This window comes from Malaclemys terrapin, chromosome 3 (assembly GCF_027887155.1).
Source record: "Malaclemys terrapin pileata isolate rMalTer1 chromosome 3, rMalTer1.hap1, whole genome shotgun sequence".
NCBI classification, from domain to species: domain Eukaryota; kingdom Metazoa; phylum Chordata; order Testudines; family Emydidae; genus Malaclemys; species Malaclemys terrapin.
In genome coordinates, this window is record NC_071507.1 from 159,792,873 (window position 1) to 159,810,377 (window position 17,505).

General features: G+C 40.1%; 1 protein-coding gene across 8 annotated transcripts in view; it reads left to right on the plus strand.

The window, feature by feature from the left end:
* KHDRBS2 (KH RNA binding domain containing, signal transduction associated 2) overlaps window positions 1–17,505 on the plus strand; it is a 650,326-nt gene that overhangs the window by 244,392 nt on the left and 388,429 nt on the right. For all 8 annotated transcript variants that reach the window (XR_008444592.1, XR_008444587.1, XR_008444588.1 and 5 more), the window contains one exon: window positions 7,339–7,455. Coding sequence is in view for 1 of the 8 variants with exons in the window: in XM_054024593.1 (XP_053880568.1) it covers window positions 7,339–7,455 (117 nt within the window). In the remaining 7 variants the exon portion in view is untranslated. The remainder of the gene's footprint in view (window positions 1–7,338; window positions 7,456–17,505) is intronic.

Here is a 17,505-nt window from a genome sequence, read left to right on the forward strand (position 1 = left end):
TGTGCATTTTCAAATAATGATTGATTCTTCACAGAAATCATATATTTCCACATCAAGTGACATAACATATTCAGAATATAGCTAGATATTCAGTTATACTAATATCAAGTGAGATGTTAACTCCCCTATTGAAGTAAATAACGGGATGTAAGGAACCCCTTCATCTCCTGCACTGGTACTGCAATTGTAGGGTGTGGGGCGAGTAGCCTGCATGGGTCCACCACTTCCCATCCTACACAAGTGGGCCATGAGTAGTCAGGAAGGGAGTGGAGTGGCAGTCTCCACCCATGCCATATGCTGTCCAGCATAGCTGAGCCAGCAAACTGGTGGAAACAATCTTTTCAAGATGTAGGGTTGGTGCCCCTTCCCCAGAGCAAGTGGGGGAACTAGGGACTAGACTGAGTCACAATCTAGTTCTGCATCTGCTCCTGGGGCAGTGCAAATATGAGCTGTCCCTTAGCTGGGGCCTATGGCCAGGGCTGGTTCTAGGGGTGAGCGAAAAGATGGATTCAGCCTGGGTGCCAGCTTCCAAGGGGCACCATGCTGCTGTTTCACTCCGCCACTTCAGGGCAAGGGGGGGAGGGCAAAAACATTTTCTATCCTGGCTGGCAAAATGTCTAGGGTTATTCCTGCTTATGGCAATATAGCAAAGCCACATTTCACCTCATAGACAATAGCAATAGATCCACTATGAAATTTTCCTACTTTCTCTTATTTTGTACTGCACTCTACTGTATGTTATTTGCTGGATGTCTGAAGTTTAATGTTCAGTTTTTTCTTATTTATATTCTTACTTTATAGATTTCGCACATATATGAAATATATTTTTTTTTAAATTCTGTTAAAGCAATCTTGACTTTGCTGGTCAAATCTTGTGCCCTTACTCAGGCAAAATTCCTATTTGAATTCAGTGGCAGTTGCAAGTGCTCAGCACCAGTCAGAATTTGTAACCCAGTAGAATTTCACTGTATGGTTATGTGTTTTGATGTTCAGGGTTTGATCCTGTGAGATGCTAGGGGAGGTGTGTGAGTTCAGGATGCACAGAGCCTCATAAGAAATACTAAGGCCTTACTGAAGAGTTTGTCATTAAAGAGCAGTCAGTGCATCATGAAAAATTGTGAAAACTATAGATTTTGTTATTGCAATTGTTGAAGTAGTACAGGAAACTGAGATCTAAAGAAACAAGATCAAAGTTTCATGCATATGTCCTCAGTAATACAAAACTGGCAGGAAGTATACAGAAAATGCATTATATAAAGTATAAGTAGAATTGGTTCTAAATAAAGTGTTTTGAAAGGTTCCTCCAAGCTGGTAGCATAGAGCTATATTAATGAGTTTGCATATGCCAGTCAAATTAAAATAATGCTTTGCTTTATGTACATGACCTGAATAATAAAATAAAAATGTTTGTACAGTGCTCTGAACATGCAGATTTCTGCATAAGTTCTGTTGCAAGTATAATGATTAATAATAATGAAATGCAAAAAACAGTGCACTGCAATAGTCTTTAATTAAATTATCATATATATTTAATTAAATTATCATATACATTATCAAATAATACAGTGTTTCCAGCAAAGTTAGATACAGTCAGGGCCGGCTCCAGGCACCAGCCTGGCAAGCAGGTGCTTGGGGCGGCTGATCTGGAAAGGGGCGGCACGTCCAGCTATTCGGCGGCAATTCGGCAGACAGTCCCTCACTCCCGCTGGGAGCAAAGGACCTCCTGCCGAATTGCCGCCGCAGAGCGCGATCGCGGCTTTTTATTTTATTTTATTTTTTTTTTTGGCTGCTTGGGGCGGCCAAAACCCTGGAGCCGGCCCTGGATACAGTACCATCCATCTATGTATCTAAGATAAAATTTGATTATGAAATCAAGCATATTAGATCAAATGTCAAACCTCAGCTATCTTTTACTCCAATACTAATAAAAAGACACCTAGAGACAGAGACCAAGCCTGGCAAATTTCATCCCCAAAAAGTTTCTGAAAGTGGCAAATTTCATCCCAAAAAAGTTCTGAAAGTGAAAAATGGGATTGTGATGATAAATCCCAGATATAGCTGTTATTTGCATGGATGTACAAGGTTGTACAGGAGACTTCTGCCCTTGAATGTCCATGTATAGGGGCCAGCCACAACTGCAGACTCTGTACTGAAATGGGTAAAAAGGAAGCTGAGCCATTCATCCCTGCCTCCTAACCTCCTGCACTGGCAGGCTGAGCTGGCCAAACATGGTGGGGGTTAAGAGCCACAACACACTGCATGTTGGACAGCTCCAGGAAGCATTATTTAATTTCCCCCACCACTGAAATAAAGCCATCTCTGTGGTCAAACACGGCAACGGTTTAATAATGTACAGAAACATTACAAGAAAAAGCATGTATAAAACATCCTTGATAGAAAAATCAGAATCCCCATCCCTCCTTCTTATTACACAGGCAGATAAGCCAATTTCTCATTTTAAAAACATGCTGTACAGAGTCCTGTTGATTTTAATCACAGTATTCAACAAGTAGTTACACAATGTGAATAAGAATGGCAGAATCTGGCCCCCAACATGCAGAATCACATCTATTAATATATAGGATAGAGCAGGGGTTCTCAAACTGTGGTTGGGACTCCAAAGTCGATCGGGACTGGGTTTTAATGGGGTCACTAGGGCTGGTGTTAGACTTGATGGGGCCCGGGGCCCAAGCCCCCCCGCCCAGGGTCAAGGCTAAAGCCCTGGGTGGCGGGGCTCAGGCTTGAGCCCTGGGCAGTGGGGCTCAGCTTACAGGCCCCCTTCCAGGGCTGAAGCCCTTGGGCTTTAGCTCCTCTGCTCAGGGTGGTGGGGCTCAAGCTTTGGCTTTGGTCCCTCACCTGGTGTGGCAGGAGTCAGGTGGTCTCAGGCTTTGTCCCCACCCCCACCCCTGCTCCTCGGGTTGTGTAGTAATTTTAGTTGTCAGAAGGGGGTCATGGTGCAATGAAGTTTGAGAACTGCTGGAGCTAGAGAAATAGCTATTGGAATGTACCTTGGGATAGACTTGATTAAATTTACCTAAATAAAGATACATCAGAGACTCACAATTATTTGTAACCTGAAAATTTATTTTAATGCTAAGACTCATTTATATTCATTTATTTAAATGGCACAACTTGTTACCAAATTCTGACAGAAAATAGCTAAAATGAAAACTGAGGGAATAGTATGTTATATCCGTATGGACTTGTACTCTGGAAGATGTTTGTCTAGAGTCACTGACCATCTGTTTCATGGAGTTATGCCAAAAATGTATTTTCACTGTAGATTTAGGTGTTTGATGCGAGCTAATAAATAACCAGGCAATTATTGCACCATCCTCTTCAAGTACACTGTAAATATGAGCTTCCCAGCATTTCTGAAGATAAAAAATGCATAATAAAATGTTTGCCATAAGTAAATCTTTTAGAGATACTGCAGTTTTAATGCCTCTTGTTTTGGTTGCTTGTACCTAATTTTTCTCTGACGTAGTTGACTTAATAGAATTGCACCAGGTATAAATTTGGCCCTAGGTCTCCTTGGAGTATTTCAGTTGAAGTCTATTTTCCTTTTCATGGGCTAACGCCTGGTCACTGTTCAAAGCCCAAATGAAGAGATCCCAGGCAGGAGAGCGCTATGGGAGATTGCATTCTTCTTCACAGCATGGTATTCTCATAACAAAATAAGAACATAATGGCCATACTGGATCAGACCAATGGACCAGTATCCTGTTTTCCGACACTGGCCAATGCCAGGTGCTTCAGAGTAATGAACAGAACAGGGTTATTATTGCATGATCCATCCCCTGTCATCCACTCCCATGATCTGGCAGTCAGCAGCTTAGCGATATACAGAGCATGGGTTTGCATCCCTTGGCCAGTCTTTTTTGAACCCAGTTATACTTTTGGTCTTCACAACATCCCCGGCAATGAATTCAACAGGTTGATTGTGTGTTGTGTGAGGAAGTACTTCCTTTTGTTTGTTTTAAATCTGCTGCCTATTAATTTCATTGGGTGACCCCTGGTTCTTATGCTATGTGAAGGGGTAAATAACACTCCCTTATTATCTTTCTTCACGCCATTCATGGTTTTATAGATCTCTATCATATCCCCCCTTAGTCCTCTCTGTACAATCCCAGTTCTTTTTAATCTTTCCTCATATGGAAGTTGTTCCATACTCCTAATCATTTTTGTTGCCCTTCTCTGTACCTTTTCCAATTCTAATATATCTTTTCTGAGATGGGGTAACCAAAACTGCACACAGTATTTAAGATGTGGGCAGACAATGGCTTTATATAGCGGCATTATGATATTTTCTGTCTTATTATCTATTTGTTTTCTAATGGTACCTAACATTCTGTTAGCTTTTTGAACTGCTGCAAAAAAACTGAAAACAGTGTAATAGAATTTCTGGTATGGTACTTTGACTATTTGGGAATTTGTGGCAAAGGAACACACATTTAATACAATTAAGTTATTTAACTGTAAATGTTGCTTACTGTATAATGCGTGTTTCAAGAGAGTGTCTAAGACATGGATTAAGTCTGCCTGCATGGTACCATATAGTCGATGGAATTAAACATGCCCTAATACTTATTCACAGTGTAATGCTAGTCTTTAAAATCCACTATGTACATATTTTATGCAGCCTACAACTCACCTCTGCAGGATCAGTCCCTTAGGCTATAACAGTTCCAGGTAATTATTAGACAATTTATAACATGTATAAATATAAATGGTCAGCATCTATAGGCTTTTTCTCAACAGTTCCTTTCTATTCAGACAACAAAGAGGGCCAAATTTTGTCTGACCTGCATGAGTGCCCTTCCCCTACTTGTGCACCAGTTTAAGGGCAGCCATTATACCACATACTGAATTCCCTGAGCACCAGTAGACACCCTGAAAGGGGAGAAATAGTGCATAGTCACACCTTATCTTTCTGCAATGCCTTGTGAGATGCAACTATTAAAGGAGAAATTCATGTTGCGCTCACAAAGGCTGTATAGTAACCTCTTCTAAGTGCCCACTGTTACACGATCATAGCCATCCTGCCTGCCATTGTGCTTAGCAGATAGGATAGCTACAGGGACTGGAGCTTGTGTGCTTTCACTTCGCACACAGCATAAGAAGGGCTGTGTGTTGGAAAGCCACAATACAAACCTGTCTATTTCCTGAATGCATATTTACACAGAAATGGAGTTGATTTAGTCTGATGGATAAATATTGTTTAACAATATCTCTAAACTTCAGTGTTAGGTTTGAAACCGTGTCCTTACTATTCCTTCTTCCTTATGTCACCAATATTTGTTTTATTTTCATTTATTTCAACATGAAAAATAATAAAAGAACACCTAACCCAGGCCCAACGCCCCTTAATAAAGAAATAGAAAAGGAACTCAAAGGCACAAATGGCAGCAAGCCAACAATCTTCACAAAGAAAGCAAGTCCCTAAAACTGAAATTTCCTTATCTAAACACCCCAAAAAACCTCACACTCCCACCAGAGCCTCAGACCTCCCCAGATACCTGCCCAAATAGTTGGACTTTTCAGTATACTCTAAAGGTCAACAACCAATTAGGGCTGTTTCAGACCAATCAGAAGAGTGAATTCCATAGTTAAGATCCCTCATTAAGGGTATCAGTTCTCTCTTCCATATCCCATGGGAGTACCAGCTTGAGCACCTCTCAACTGTTGAACAAACTCTTGAGAAGAGAGACAGTCTGTCAGGTTTGCTAAGTGATGTGGTTTGCTGGCAGTGTAGCGGAATGTTACTTTACGAAACCTGGTATTGGCACATTCCAGGCACATTGTCATATTACTTTGGGATTGTACCTCTGTGTCCAATATTACATTACAATCAGAGGGTTTTAGACTAGTGAATGGACTTCCAAAACAAATGAAGGGTATAGCTTTTCTGTCAGTTCTCTGAGCTCTCTTTGTGGGGAAATTCAATGTATGTGTTTCCTGTGACTAATGTTAGGGGCCAAACTCTACTTCCAGTAAAGCCCGTGAACCCTACTGAAATCAGCTACACAGATTTAGCTGACAACAGAGTTTGTCCATAAGTGTTTAATTTGGCTGGTGATTATGTATTAAGGGGAAACACCTCCCTTTTATATTTTTTGATAAAGAAATTCATCTATAGTGTTGATTTACACAAGTACCTCTTATGTGTCCAGCACTTGGATATTTAGAGGAACTATCAGTGATCTATAGTAAAAAGTACAATACTGAGAGTCAGGCTACCTGGGTTCTATACTTGGGTTGGCTACAGACTGTTTGTGATGTAGAGCAAGCCACTTAATCTGTGCATCATTTTTCTCTTGTGTAAAATAAAGACAAGAATACTCCCTATCTCCTCGGTATTTTGTGAGGCTAAATTCTGTTGTGCTCTGAGATCTTGAGGATACATCATATGGTGAGGTGTTTACATTGTCTTGTTAGTCATCTGAGGGGTCATTTGAACCACCTCAGCATATGCTAAGTTGCTCAGTCCTTCCAACACTGCCCGTTCTACCACTTCATTCTTTAAGTGGAATTACTATAAATTCCTTTTGCTCTATGGAAGAATACCAGAGTGATACAAGTCAGGCTGCCTTGTCATTTGCATATTTTTGTCTGACCAGCTTACAACCAGCTATTAACATGTCACTGGCTGAGGCACTCTGCCATTTGCCCACTGAATTTAACACAAAACACACATTAAGGAAAAGTTATACACAGGGTACTGTACACTAACTTCAAGAAATTGCCCACACATACATTACTGTGTTTCTGGGGCCAATTTTGTCCCCTTAGTGAGCACCCCAAACAGGACAAAAATAGAGAACTGCAGGTTCAGCAGGTGCAGTTCTACTGTATGGAATGGGCAGGCTCAAGTCCACATCACCAACTTGCAGGAGAGAAGAGATCCACAGGTTTCCCTGTGCCCAAACAGCCGTGGAGTTTGGGAGATGGGGAAGGGGAGTAATAGGAGTGAATCCAATATACCAGTGATTACAATGAGCCTCTGGTTGTTCTCACCTACAAACAGCAGGAACACAGGAATCATGAATACTTCTACTGCCTTTAGGCCTAGAGAGGAGGATACCTAAGTTCTCCCACAGACCCCATGAATCTCCTTGGTCCACAGCCTGTTTATACTCAGGACTTAATCCCTAGAACTAAATCATATCATTTTTTAAAAGAAAGGAAAATTATCCTTTTAGGAACATATGTTTACTGAAGCCAATATGTTATCCTTTCCTTCTCCAGTAACTTGCTTACCAATATTTATTGCACTTTCTGAACACCGTCTCTTTAGTTCATCTTTATCTAAAAACAGATATTTTATTCACTTTCTAGTTCAATTTTGTTGGGAAATTGCTTGGACCAAGAGGCAACTCCTTGAAGAGGTTACAGGAGGAGACAGGTGCAAAAATGTCTATCCTGGGCAAAGGTTCCATGAGGGATAAAGCTAAGGTATTGTACATGAATTCTGATCTTAAATAATGTTAAGTGTACATAAAGTTATATATAGTGGACTATTCTTAAAAGGTTAATTTACATTAAAAATTTACTAATTAAATTGTAGTAAAAAACTATTCTCATGTCTATCTTCTTCCGGCTATGGTTTGTTTGTGAAGCTTACTACTATAATTTGGACATGCGTAAATGTGCTTTGTGTAGTTTTATTCTTGTCCTCCATGCTGTTTAATATTTGTCTGGGGATGTTGCACTTTTCCCCTTTGAATATTTATTAGATAAGACATATTTGAAACAAAGAGTTTCAACAGCCTGGAAGAAAAAATTTAAATAGCACTGAAAGGAACACACCATATGGCACATGTTTCATCCTTGCTGTTTGGAATGTCCACTTGGTCACGTCACTCCTCTGGAAGATGACTGTTTATAAAACTAAAGCAACTTTATTTAACTCTGAATGAAAGAATGTGACTGTATACTGTAGTGTACCGTATCAGACAATCTGATCTCGCTTCAACAGCAAATAGTATCTGTTCATTCCACTGATCTAAATTTTACATTGACATATCTTTTAGTGGCTCTGTCTGTCACCAGTGCTATTTGTTTCAGCAGTTAAAATGGCAGGGCCAGGATAAAATAAAACCTAACCAGCATTCTACTATTTTTATGAGTGACATTATTTGGTTTTGGTGACTTCATTTCTTTCCACATCACTGGTCACATTGGTATTATCAGACCATTGGCAAAATTAAACAAATGAACAAACAAAGAGATGAACCATCCAATACGATGTTATTGATATGAATAATATTATCCCTAGAATTTAAAGCCAAATTTCCCACATAAAATGTATTTCAATTTGCCACAGATTTCTTTAAGATATCAGTCACAGAAGGACTTTAATTATCTATTTCACAATCTCATTTTTATGACTTTATTTTTTTTATGGCTTGATTACATCAAAGAGTTTATTTTCAGTCATTGACAAGTAGAATATTTTATAATCCTTGAACCTGCTTCTGGTACTGTAAAAATACTGCTCTCCAGATCAGTAAATGCATATGCTGCTGAACTGACAATAATGTACATGTATATTGTGTCTGCCAGCTCCTTTCCCAGCTACCCATTCAGATTATTATTGCCAAAAGCAGGAATGACCTGAACAGGGTTGTGTGAAAGGCCTGTTAGATCAGGAAGTGTTTGGACATAAACAGGCAGACTAAATCCTCGGATTCTTAGACCAGCCTATTCACCTATCATGTCTCATGAATCTGATCTGACAATCCAAGATTTACTAGACATTACTACTTACTGCATGAGACAACACAAAGGGGTGGATTCTATGAGCTCCTGAGCACCGCAGCAAAATCAGAATTCAAGGTACCCTTCCTCCTTGGAAAACAAGACAGAATCCTTAGATGATCTGGAATTGAGAATGGACATCATGAAAACTCAGTTCCATGAGACTGATGTATGCTATGTTGTTTCAAAGTATGGCAGTGATGAAAATCGTAAGTGACTGTCCATTTAATCTTGTCATAATGACTGAAAAGAAAACAAAACCCCCAAGTAATTAGAATGAACAATAAAAAAAATTACCTGAAACACATGAATCATTGTTACCAGGATCCAATGAGAGGAAATTGGGGACAACTAATGGTGAATGTATAGCCAAAGTAGTTCTCTCAGACAGGATGTGCCAGGGACAGATCCTGGAAAAATTTGGTGGTGGGGTGGAGAGGACTTTATTATGAACAGAAACAATAGCCTAAGCCTTGCTACACAGAAAAGGAGGGGAGGGAATTGCCATTTTCAAACAAGCTTTCTTGTAGGAAAACATCCACTGGCCTCCTTTATGCAGTGAAACATAGAACTTTTACTGAGCTTAAATATTTATCGTTAGATTCGGCTCTGGCTTTTTGCACCATTCTGGATATAGTTGCCGAGAACAAGGCTTAAAAAACTCCCCAAGGATTCTCCAGGCTGGGGGAATCACCCAACAGCTCCTATGTGATCTCTCTCTCTCTCTCTCAGTCCCTAGCAGTAGATGGCACAGCCTGGGTACCACCACTGCTGCCTGATCTCTGGCTGTTAAAATAGTCAATTGGGTGTGTGGGCAGCTGTGCATAGGGTAGAGCAGCTGGCTAGATTAAAGCCACCTTTGTCCTCGTCTTCTCCAGTCCTGTGCTGGCTGCAGCTGGACTGAATCAGAGAACTGGGAACACAATTTTTGTGATATAACTGTTGGAAAAGATGAAAAATGTGCTCTGAAGTCCTTAGGCACATATTTTAAAGAGGTCTTATCTGCTGATTTGCCCTTTCCAAATCGCCGAGCGTCTATGACAAACAAATATTGAAATGATGGAGTTGTCAGAGAATTTATGGATATCGCATGGAGGAGGAATGAGAAATTGGAGGATTTGACAATGGGGAGATTTATGCAAATGAATTAATGAATAAGAAGCAGGAAAACATACAAAGAAGGTTGGGAATAACATTTGGAAATTGATTATGAACATAGGCTACAAACAAAGGACCATAGTGTGCCTGGCCCTAAGTAACAAGGCTCTTCCTTTCTATCCCAGCCCTTTTGTACAGTTACAGCCCATGAACTCAGAGAGCACAAGAACTATAACAAGGCTAGTGCCCAGAATGGTGCTATCTAAAGTAAATGGGACTGGGAAGGGCCATCATCATCATTGTTGCAAATCCCAGAGGGAGTAGCTTCCTTGCAGATTGAGCACCACCTAGATCAATCTCTAGCTAGGTTCTTAAGAAGCTTTGGCTGGATGTTCTGTCTGTGTTTGTCATTGGTGGTCTTATCATGCCACAGAAACCTTTTGCAACCATGTGATCACCTACCATGTAGCAAGAACTGGAAAGGGTGGGTAGGGAGAAATCCTGCTCCTTCATCAGCCTGTGGGTGTTGCTCTGTCCTTAGGGGTGTTTGTGCACAAATACTGCACTATGTAATAGAGTATTGTGGCCGTGCGCAACCCCAGTGCATCAGAAAGCATTGTGCCTCAACTGGGCACATTGCCTCAAAGGGTATCCCCTGCCCCACACAATGTATGTGTGACTCCTCATGCAGGACAAATCATTTAAAGTAGGCAATAAGACAAACTCAAAATGAAGAATGTGAGCAGCTTCAAATGTACACTGTGTACCGTAGAAATTATGCACCTGCCAAAGGAAGTTGTGCTGGGAACTGTGGGATAAGCACCCAGAGGGCAATGCTACGGCAAATGTATAGCAGAGCATTAATGGGCAACAGTCCTTTATCCAGTCAGCATGTCAAGAGTGGATGCCCTGCACTTTTGTGATTAAACTGATACCACTGGCTTAATTAGCAACAGTTCAATTTTCTGTGATAGATGCAGCCTAAGGCGACAGAGTAACATAGTTTTGGACTAAAATAGCTCCAGTTAACACAAGAAGTTGCAATTACGATTGGAAGCACAGGGGATAAGGTTGTCTTTTAGATGCACTTTTCTCTTAGACTGCTTACCCAGAACTCTGGTTTTAATGTTGACTCTAATCTAAATCACTGAATATCAAAATATTTAATATCTAAATAACAGAGTATATTTTTAAATTGACTACAGAATGTGTTACCTAACCAGGGCTGCCCAGAGGATTCAGGGGGCCTGGCGCAAAGCAATTTCGGGGGCCCCTTCCATAAAAAAAAAGTTGCAACACTATAGAATACTATATTCTCGGGGTGCCCCTGCGGGGCCCGAAGCCTGGGGCAAATTGCCCCACTTGCCCCCCCCCGGGCGGCCCTGTACCTAACACAATGGATGATCAGTGTGAATTGTGTCCATCGTAAGAGAACACCCAGTTTCCAATGAGATCTTATGACAAGTTGAAATAACAGACTCTCCATCCTGAGAACTCTCATTATTTTGCTGACTCATATGATGCCATTATAGCTTGTTACTCCTGTAGTGGTATAGAATTATACACATGCAAATTCATTCATTAGAACTGATAGTGATCAGATGAAACATAGTCATACTAAATTGCCCATCTTTTTGTTCCCCCCCCCTTCTAATTCATGGAAGACAGTTGTGAAAGAAAACAAAAATCAGTAGATAAGAGGAAATTGATTATGAGTAAAATCAATTGAGGGACATCAATCCACATAAAGTTTGTGCGTAGTTTACAATGATATCCAAGTTAATAATTGCTTGAAACATTATTTTTAGGAGCTAAATCTGCAAAGAATACATGTTAAGCAAGCAATTATGTGCTATTAAGCATACACTTGTACATGGAAATAAAGTTATTTTCATGTGTTCAATAAGTGAGGACCCTCTTTTCTACACACTGCAACCCCTGTACTGAATCCAGTCTTTTCTACCAAATTGCAGATGTGTCCCCTGTGGGTTGGAATAACTATTCTATGTGAAGATAGGACAGGTTTCCTCCAGAGGATTCAGGGGGACCTTTGGCCACTGCCAGGTCATTTACTTTTTTGGGTTAGTCTAGTGAGGGTATCCTTTCCCCCATTTGATGGTGTTGCAGAAGGGAAGGGGAAGAGAAATGGAGTGCAATCTTTGGGCTGGACTGACCCTTCCATGTTTCCCTGGTTTCATTTTCATGTATAGAGCAACAGCCTTTAATAATAATAATCTTGTATAAACAATAAGTATTCTTCATATTGTTTAACTGTTTCAGAACAGCATGTGTGAGAGAACAGAATGGATATGAATGATGCCAGATGTGAATGGATGGCATAGGAAGCTATAGGGTCTTCCTTGATACAGTACTGACCAATGTTGTCTACATTCCTCTCAGGGAGGACAAGTAGCAAACAATGCTTAAACATGTGATAGTCTGGCCAGTATTCAAGAGACAATCATTTGGTAAAAATTACTTGATGACCATCCCATCTTCCATCTCTCCCTTCTTGGGTAAAATGATTGAAAAGGTGGTTGGGAGCCAACTCCACCAAAATCTAACATTTCCTCAGTCAGGTTTCCTGTCTGATATGGTATGGAGACAGCACTGGTTCTGTAGCTGGACAATTTCTTTAGGGCCAGAGACAACACTAAAATGTCCATGCTAACATTAGAACTTTCACTGAGTGCTTTATTACATAACTTTTAATTTTGAATATGATGATGAGTATACTTGAAATTGTAAGCTCCCTGGAGTAAGGACTGCATTTATTTGTGTCTTGTAGTCGGGAGCACATCATTGGTGCTTAACAAATAAATAATGATAATGATAAGAGGAGTACAAATAAACTCACGATAATAAACACAGTCCAGTACCCAAGTTACATGATATTTGGCCACATCAAAATCCCTTTTATTTTTAATAAATGTTGTCTGGGATGAGCTTTCATGGGAATATGTGAGATTATCCTTGGGAAGCATGGTCTTTACCCAGAAATATAACTATACTTTGGATAATACTATTTATAGTGATGGACACGATTGGTGAGAGGGGACAGGTAAGGCTTTGATCCCAGGTTAACAACAAAAGGGATGAATAAGACAAAATGAAAATAGAAAAAGTATAGGGGCAAGGAAGAAAGAGTGAGTATAAATGTGGTCATAGAGTTTAAAACGAGAAGGAATCACCAGATTATCTGTTCTGACCTCCTGTATATCACAGGTCACCAACACCACCCAGCACCCACATGCAGTTGGTGGCAAGTTTTCATGGGCAACAGAGCAGAAGGACAAAGTTATTTTATAACCATAGTCTCTTTTACTGTGTGTTTAAATATATGTCAACGGTGTTCAGGGCTCTGGGTAGGCATTGTTTGGTGAAGAATTTTAAATCTAAATAAATAAATATCCAAAATACAGATGGCAGACAAATTAAATTACAAAACAGCTCCCAGCACCTTAGTAGTATTCACAGATATTCCAAAACCTTTCACTTAAACCATGATTTTTACTTCAGAAAGATAGGATTTGGAAGTAAATCTGTAATTACTTAGATATAACAGAACTTGTCACGCAGGCCAGTGAGCTTTCATTCATAGATATTAGTTTAAAATTTAAATGATAATTACAGTACTTGAGTTAAATCCTCTGGATATCATTGGGTTAATTGCCCCCTCAATATAAATTACTTTTTATTTAGACAAACTCTGTTGGCTCTAATTTGTATTTTGTACACTTTATTTTTTTTAATTCATTTCACCCAGTGTTTAAATATTCATGTATTTTTTCTTCAAGCTGTTTGGAAGGTGCTCACCCCTTCCTGGTACTATTTCCTTAAACTGGAGAATAAGCAGGCAGTGCAGCATAGAATTTCACCATGGAAGCTACTTGCTTATCTGTGAAGTCTTTGTCAGTTATTGAATTAACTTTTAATTGCTTTCCTATTCAACTTTCAGGTACCGTTTAAATAATGTATTACAAATGGGGGCTTTTCATTAGAGAAGAGGCAAACTGAGGAAAAATATTTCATTGCACCTAATGAATCAAATACTTCCCACTCCACCAAGGATAGAGATGACCCTACACACAGAAGATCCACTAGCAGAGCAGTAGAGTGGCAGTGCAGCTGCTAGGCACCAAGCTATCAGATTGAACATAGAATCACAGAAATGTAGAGCTGGCAGGGGCCTTGAGAGGTCATCTAGCCCAGGCCCCCATCCTCAGGCAGGACCAACTAAACCTAGACCATCCCTGACAGGTGTTTGTCCAACCTGTTCTTTAAAACCTCCTTATATGGGGATTCTACAACCTTGCTTGGATACCTATGCCAAAGCTTATCTACCCTTATAGTTAGAAAGATTTTTCCTAATATCTAACCTAAATCTGCTGCAGATTAAGTCCATTACTTCTTGGTCTACCTTCAGTGGACATGGAGAACAATTGATCACCATCCTCTTTATAAACAGCCCTAATCATATTTGTATTTCTTCACACAACACATAGTCAACCTGTGGAACTCCTTGCCGGAGGATGTTGTGAAGGCCAAGACCATAACAGGGTTCAAAAAAGAACTAGATAAATTCATGGAGGATAGGTCCATCAATGGCTATTAGCCAGGATGGCCAGGAATAGTGTCCCTAGCCTCTGTTTGCCAGAAACTGGGAATGAGCAACAGGGGATGGATCACTTGATGATTACCTGTTCTGTTCATTCCCTCTGGAGCACCTGGCACTGGCCACTGTCGGAAGACAGGATACTGAGATAGATGGACCTTTGGTCTGACCCAGTAGGGCCATTCTTACGTTATGTTCTCAATATTATCAGGTCCCCTGTCTGAAGGCTAACCACGCTCACTTTTTTTAACCTTTCCATGTGAAGCAGAAAGGACTTTTTTGTGTGTGTCTTGACTCCTGTTCTCTGTAATACAACTGTTCAAATTGAGTGACTGTTCCACCATTGATGCTCTATCTTTTTTCTTTGCCACTTCTATTGTGTGTTTTCCATATGCCATGTTGACCTGTACTGGCTTTACTACAGTGCTGATCACCATAGTATGTGTTTAGCTCACAAAACTCCTGAAGTACAAATGTATGATTATCCCAATTTTATAGCTGGGCCTCTGAGCCTTAGAGGGCTATTTTCTACAAGAGGTTCTGGTCCTAATCCAGCAAAACTCTTAAGCATGTGCTTAAAGTTAAGCATATACTTAAGTGCTTTGCTGGATTAAGATTGAATCCAAAGAGATAAATTGACTAACACACAGGAAATCTGTAGTGGAGTTCGGAACAGGACTCAGGACTCTTGTGTCTCCACCCAGTGCCTTTAGCACAAGACCATCCTTTCTCTTTCTTTGGAACAGCAGATGGTTATAACTTTACACAAGACCATCAGCAGAGTGCCATAATGCCTGAGCAGTAAATTCTCTCAGAGTATTCTGGAACCCCACAGTTTTCTGGGAAGACCACATAAAAGAGTTGCCCTGCCCAACAGGAGAGAAGAAAGCCTAGAAGTGCAGTCCAAAGAAGATGATGATCTGAGTATAACACTATGTCCTATTCCCAGGTTTTATTGAAAAATTAGATCCAGACTGGGCATGCTGGCATGAGTTGAGGCAGAAACTATATGGTTAAAAAGGCCTTGATTCTCCACTGCTTTGCACTTTCTGTAGTCATTTACACCAGTGTAAGGTGAGTGTGAAATGGGTGTGTAACTACCAAATCAGAACAGTAGCATTTTACACCCACTTTGAACAGGTGTAAGTGACAACACAAAGTGCAAGGTAGTGGCGTATCAGATACATTGGGCCAGATTCTCTTCTCATACCAGTTTTAAACCTGTTTAACTTCATTCACTTCAATGGAGTTACTTAGAATTTATACATAAGTGAGAGGTTCAGTCATTCCCATGAGAAGGTTTCTACTCTTATATTTGTAAATATAAGTTTGGATTTTTTTTTTAAATTAGTTCTAAAAACGCAGACCCCCGACCCCTTTATTTTTAACCCTCTTGGAGATGTGATCTGGAATGAATTCAATTATCCCTGAAATATTTTTTCCCTCAAGTAAGACATTTTTGCTCCACTGAAATACATTCTCCGTCATCTTCAATTGTAAAGTTACTAAGAGAAAGGAAAACTGTGTGAATTACTGGATATAGAGAACTGGCTCACATCCAGAGGCTTGAATAGGTAATTTTGGAACACTAAATGTTGTTCACCTTTTCAAATTTTCTGTTGGTTTTCCCTACAGATTTGATTTCTATGGCATATGTAAAGGTAATATTGACTTGGCTATTATTACCTCAACAGACATGCTCCCTTTGAGTTTGCAGCCACTGTATCCCAAGAGCAGTCTTAGCTTCAGGAGCAGGATTAAGCCCTTCCTATGTCTTCTAACTATGAGTTGATTGAACAGTAATGCCCCAACCCAATTAGGCACATTCTTCCCTGCTTAAATATGGCCATAAGTTCTGGGTCACTTCTGTGAGGTCCTCCAAATCACCAAAAAAAAATCCACTGTCCCTATCCACCAAAATTTAGGATCCCATACAGTGACCATCAAATGAAACTCCAGTGATTCATTCTCATTTCAATGAGATGAAAAAGGACTGTTAGCACCCCCCCGCCTTCCCAAATGTTATCTGTCAAGGAAACAAAACACATTCCATAGACAAAATGACACTTCCAATTTTTTTCATCTAGACAACCAAAATTGTTACTCTTTTGCTCTCTGTCAATCTTTCTGGCTCCTGTTCTGACTTTGGGTTAAGCACCATCTGAATGATCATTTTTTTAAAACGTTAAAATAATCTTTCAAAGGTTATACTTCACGTGTAAAAACTAATGATCTTACAGCCATTTGAACCTCTTCAGCCAAATTTTCAGAACTGTTTTCTGTTTATGAGTGTGAAACTTTGCCTGTGGAATCTTTTGTGTTTCTCATGTTTTCCACACATTCACTTTTGCAACAAATATCACAATGTACATGTTTAAATTCCATATTAAACACATGGATTTTTCACATATTCACTCAGATTCCCAGCTGCACCCAATATCCAGTGTTGCTTCTGAAGGGGGATTAAGGTGGGACTGCAAAAGAACTGTTTATTGCTTCTTAATATTGGGTCTTGTTTTCCATTGGCCCAGTCCCTGGCCTCATTTAGAGTGGCTAACCAGCTATTGCAAATTATGTAGATTGGGCATTCCCTGTAGGAATCAGCAAACTAATTGGGAATTGCCAGAGCAAAGCAGACCACTGCCCATGCTTACTTCTCCCCACCCCTCCAGCTATATCCCCAATTTTTCCCTATGCTTCTCAGTGCAAAGGAGATGGAGGAGAAGGTGTCTATGCTGGTTTTATGCCAGCTGAGGACTCGCCATGACAGGAAAATCTTCAACTGAGCAAATCCAAGAGCCTTATGGCTCCTTTGTGCTGGTGGATCAGTTCACAGAGGCTATATTTTGGGGGGGGTGGGGGGAGGGGGGAGGAAATCTGGCCAATTTAATGCTATAATTTACATATGCATGATAGCAATGCATATGCAATTTTTGATGGGTTGGTTTGTTTTACAAAGAGATCTAGCATTAATTATCAAACGGTCATCATCATAGAAAACCAGTACATATGCCGATAAGATAGTACAAATG